Below are 5,371 nucleotides of genomic sequence, written 5' to 3' on the forward strand. Positions count from 1 at the left end.
CTTAACATGTGAGTTCATTTAATTCTCACGACCTCTGCACAAGAAAAATATCATATAACCCAGCCGGGCACGGTGGCTCACGCCTGTAATCCCAGCACTTTGGGAGGCCGAGACAGGCGGATCACGAGGTCAGGAGATCGAGACCATCCTGGCTAACATGGCGAAACCCTGTCTCTACTAAAAAACACAAAAAATTAGCCGGGTGTAGTAGTGGGCGCCTATAGTCCCAGCTGCTTGGGAGGCTGAGGCAGGAGAATGGCACAAACCTGGGAGGCAGAGGTTGCAGTGAGCCGAGATCATGCCACTGCACTACAGCCTGGGTGACAGAGTGAGACTCCATCTCCAAAAAAAAAAAAAGACAGAGAGAGAGAGAGAAAGAAAAGAAAAGAAAAGAAAAGAAAAGAAAAGAAAAGAAAAGAAAGAAAGAAAGAAAGAAAGAAAGAAAGAAAGAAAGAAAGAAAGAAAGAAAGAAAGAAAGAAAGAAAGAAAGAAAGAAAGAAAGAAAGAAAGAAAGAAAGAAAGAAACCGTATAACCCAATGTTACAGATAAGAAAATGGGAACAGATGAGTAAATTAACTTGTCCAATGTCACAGAGTCATTAAGTCAGAGAACTGCATTTGAACTCAGGCAGCCTGTACTCTGTTGTCTTTAAACATATGGTACTCAATGGTAAAGTCCTTAGTACAGAGTTAAATGCAGAAGAATTGTTGCTCTTAAATATGTGTATCAATTATCTTTTTGCCACAATAGTGCTGTGTAACAACCATCCCCAAAGCTCAGTGATGTGGTACAAGATGAGCATTTATCCTCAGAGAGTGCCAGTTAGCTGGCTGGTTCTTCAGATCTAGGCCAGGCTTGGTAGAATCAGCTAGTCTTGCTTTTCTGTCTGGGGTCAGTTTGCATGTTGGAGGGGCTGGACTCATTCACATTGATCACAGTTGGCTGGATGGCAGTGAACTGACTCTTGGGGTGGGTAACTGGGCCACATGTCTGTCATCATGCACATGGCAGGGGCAGGCTTGAGGCCTCATCTTGGAACTGGGGCAGTATCACTGCCATCACATTCTGTCAGCCAAAGCAAAGGCACTAGAGCAGCCCAGACTCAAGGAGGTAGGGGATTTGACTTCACCTCTGGGAGGAGTGAAAAAGTCACAAGACAAAGAGTGCAGATACAGGAGGGCATGAATAATGGTGGCCATTTAAAAAAATCAATTTATAATATCTAAAAATGCTTAAATATTTTAAATACTTATGTATTGTAACAGTCTGGAATTTTCTCCCCCAAAATGCAGGCTGCTGCTGAGTCAGCAGAAGCCCAGACCATCCGTTCTGTTCAGCAGACCCTGGCGTCGACCAATCTGACATCCTCTCTCCTTCTCAACACTCCACTGTCTCAACATGGAACAGTGTCAGCATCACCTCAGACTCTCCAGCAATCCCTCCCTAGGTCAATCGCTCCCAAACCCTTAACCATGAGACTCCCCATGAACCAGATTGTCACATCAGTCACCATTGCAGCCAACATGCCCTCGAACATTGGGGCTCCACTGATAAGCTCCATAGGAACGACCATGGTTGGCTCAGCACCCTCCACCCAAGTGAGCCCTTCGGTGCAAACCCAGCAGCATCAGATGCAGTTACAGCAGCAGCAGCAGCAGCAGCAGCAGCAGCAGCAACAACAACAGATGCAACAGATGCAGCAGCAGCAACTCCAGCAGCACCAAATGCATCAGCAAATCCAGCAGCAGATGCAGCAGCAGCATTTCCAGCACCACATGCAGCAGCACCTGCAGCAGCAGCAGCATCTCCAGCAGCAAATTAATCAACAGCAGCTGCAGCAGCAGCTGCAGCAGCGCCTCCAGCTGCAGCAGCTGCAACACATGCAGCACCAGTCTCAGCCTTCTCCTCGGCAGCACTCTCCCGTCGCCTCTCAGATAACATCCCCCATCCCTGCCATCGGGAGCCCCCAGCCAGCCTCTCAGCAGCACCAGTCGCAAATACAGTCTCAGACACAGACTCAAGTATTATCGCAGGTCAGTATTTTCTGAAGACGCATGTGGCAGACGGATTTGCATATACCGAGGAGAGTGGCATAGGAGGGTAAGGCATATGTGGCTGAAACCTGTAAGTTGGTGTTGGTTATGCAGAAATGTGTAACAGATCAAACGGTCCTCTCAAGTGTCTATTAGATAGGCAATAAGAACTACAGTGTAGCTGAGTAACATCTTTTAGCTGACTATAAATCACTTTGTTTTTAAACAAGAAAAGCTGTGCTCTTTTATGTGATGCCTTTTTAATTTATTCAGGCTATACCTACAATATGTGAATCAAACTGTTTAATGAATCCTGGGACATATTAATGACTATAAACTGGCCTCTCTTGAGTCGTAGAAAATGGCCTTATTTCTCTAGAAGTGAGTAAACCACACTTCCAGGCTATCTGAACTTCTGAAGCCCTAAAAATAAAAAGCACAGTTGTAACTACCTGAAATATGAAGATCCAGTTTCATACAAACATTTGTATGACGTGAATAGTTGATGGCATTTTTTTGTCATGAAAAAAAATAATGTAAATCACAGACTTTTGCCAAAGCTCTTATTTTTTTCCTAAATCTCTCCAGAAAAAAAATGCAAGTGATTAAATTCAATTATTGACTTATTTACACTTTTTATCTATGACTTCTCCAAATCAAACCACAGTATATGTTGTAACAATATCTATGGCCACTGTTAGCCCATTATATTCATTCCAATTAGAAGAAAAGAAATGTGAATATTATATTCCGTGTTTTGAGTGACAAGTTTCGAAAATAAAACACTGTATTTTAAAAGGGAAATGCACTTAAATGAGAACAGTTATTACAAAAGTTAAGATTTAAAAGAAAAGCAAGAGTTTTATTATGATGTAATACCGGTAGACTATTTAAAAGGCACACCACATCTGAATAATCAATGTAAATATTTTCTTTCAAAGTTGTAAGTTTTCATATCATGTGCTGTAAAGTTTTCCTAAATGAGGCTTTAACGTAAACACTGGTGACATAAACCATTCATTGCTACGTTGCTTATTGTGTTTTTATGCTGTTTTATACTTTTTTATGAGTTATGATAGCAGCAATTAAGTTGTTTGTATTTTGCTTAACTAAAACAAAAATGCTTTTATCTTGCTATAGAATAAACACATTTCAGTAAAAACTGTGGACTGTATTTTGATGCAACAACAAGGAAACTGTTCACTTTTCAAATAAAATGATATGTCAGATTTCATTTTTGGTTCCTTGAATACATGTAAGATGGGGAAATATGCCCCATACCAAGTTTCATTTCAGCCCAAGCATCATCTTCCATTTTTCAATTGGAAATATGATATTTATGGCCAAGAATACGCAATGCATAGCCTGAAATGAAGATCCTTGAAAAAACCAAAACAACCCATTGGGAATATTTGTTTAATCGTCTTTTTTAAAAGATGCAAGTACAAGGTAAGTATATAGAGAAAAAAGTAATCGTTTTTTTGGGGGGGAGCTAGAACTACCTGGGTATTGTGATGTTATTACTATTAAAATGGATGGTGAATGCTAATTCTTAAGCCAAAATAATTATTTCGGTGCCCATTTATTCCCCCCTTTTCTTGCTCTGTAGCGGTTCCTCTTTGAGAGCAGTGTGACCACTATCCCCAGTTGTCTTGCATGATTAATTACAGCATCTGTCCTGTCAGAAGCTATAATGAAGAGGTCTTGATAAAAATTGCAAATTACCACTGGCAACAGTCTTAAACTGCTTATGATAAAATGAAAATTAAAAACAGCAAGTGTCAACCCTGACCAGAATCCTAATCTGGAAAGAATGAGGGTGTGCGTGGTGCGCTCCATAGCTGCTGTGTGTGAGACATTCAAAAATAATGGAATATGGATCCCTCAAAGTTGTTGTATTTCAGAGAATATTTACTGTATGTTGTGGGTTATGAATAATGAATTCAGCTTTCAATATTTCATAATCCTCTCCTACTCTGTATTATGTACAAATATTGAACAGCAAGAGATTCTAATTATAAATTTATGGATTTCTTGCTGTAGAAAAATTTATGTCTAAATTGAAGCTTTTCATAAGATGTATTAGTTGACAGGTATCAGTGTTCAAACAGCCTTAGAATGATGCCTAATTACAGCTACAAGGGAGTGATTGTATTCCACAAAGAAATGATCTGCTAGCATCAGACCCAGCAGAAGTAGAGCTCGAATGGTAAAAGATTTTCTGTGAATTGAAACTAACATTACATAACAATAACCATTTTATATTCTGTTGTGAAACCTTTAGACAAATGTCTTCAAAATTAATTGCTAAACTACATGTGACAGTAATTGTGTATTAGTTCTGTAATTGTCATTTTGAAAACCCATGAAGTATTGCTTGGAAAAAAATGTCACTAGTGATAAGACTTAATTGCAAGTGAAGTCTGTTTTCAACTGTTTGCAGTTAGAAGCAGGTGTTGTAACATCTATTAAATGATTTTTATAAATCTTAGGTTTTATCACATTTGATTAAATGCTGCTAAGCCACTGACGGTCAATTCCAGAGGAAAAAAAAAGCTTAATGACTACAGTTTATAAAATTAATCACCAGACAAAACTATATATTTAAAATGTCAAAAGGCTTGAATCATGAAAAGAATTCCTCAACCTTGTTACCACATTATTGTTTTCAGGATTCACAAAGCATGTTATGTATCCATTTACATTTCAGTTTATACATATGACTGGTTTCTATTCCTAAGACTTAAGTAAGTACTTGGTGCACTTTTTCTTTTGTTAGAGGTCAGAAATAAATCAGGATAATGAAAAATAGACATGAGAAATGTGGTATCTGATTAGTGTCACACCTAAGTGGCCTAAATGCCTTCCCTCTTAAGTGGTCTACAGACACCCCCTCACCCGCACCACCTCCATCACACACACACACACACCCACACACACACATACACACACACACACACACACACACACCCCTTGTCTCTCCCAATGCCATGTAGACATTATTTTATTACTCTGGCTAAACATGTTCCCTTTTTGCATTAATCTGTACTGCTGTATGATGAAAGAACATAAGGCATTTTCATTTTTAGCTGACATGGGGTCATTAGTTCCCGACTCAAAGAACAAAAGCTTAAATGCCTTCATGGAGCATAATTTCTGCAATATATTACCACCTGACGGAGGTTTGAAGGCTTTCTAGACAGATGGATTAATATCTCAAGTTTAAGTAGAAGTCCTCCACTGTGTCCATTCAGTGAGCTTTAGACATTTGAATGGTTTCTTTCCCATTTCTCACTTCATGGAGCATTTTTCAGCACTGGACTTCAATATAACCTTT

General features: G+C 39.2%; 1 protein-coding gene across 1 annotated transcript in view; it reads left to right on the forward strand.

Moving 5' to 3' along the window:
- Positions 1-3,263, forward strand: part of TOX3 (TOX high mobility group box family member 3) — a gene marked incomplete at its 5' end in the record, with an annotated part of 78,141 nt that extends 74,878 nt beyond the window's left edge. The window contains one exon of the mRNA XM_017882978.1: positions 1,294-3,263. Coding sequence (XP_017738467.1) covers positions 1,294-2,049 — 756 coding nt within the window. The remainder of the gene's footprint in view (positions 1-1,293) is intronic.
- Between the last annotated feature and the right edge of the window lie 2,108 nt (positions 3,264-5,371).

Source organism: Rhinopithecus bieti, unplaced genomic scaffold (genome assembly GCF_001698545.2).
Source record: "Rhinopithecus bieti isolate Rb0 unplaced genomic scaffold, ASM169854v2 scaffold_13375, whole genome shotgun sequence".
In the NCBI taxonomy this organism is placed as follows: domain Eukaryota; kingdom Metazoa; phylum Chordata; class Mammalia; order Primates; family Cercopithecidae; genus Rhinopithecus; species Rhinopithecus bieti.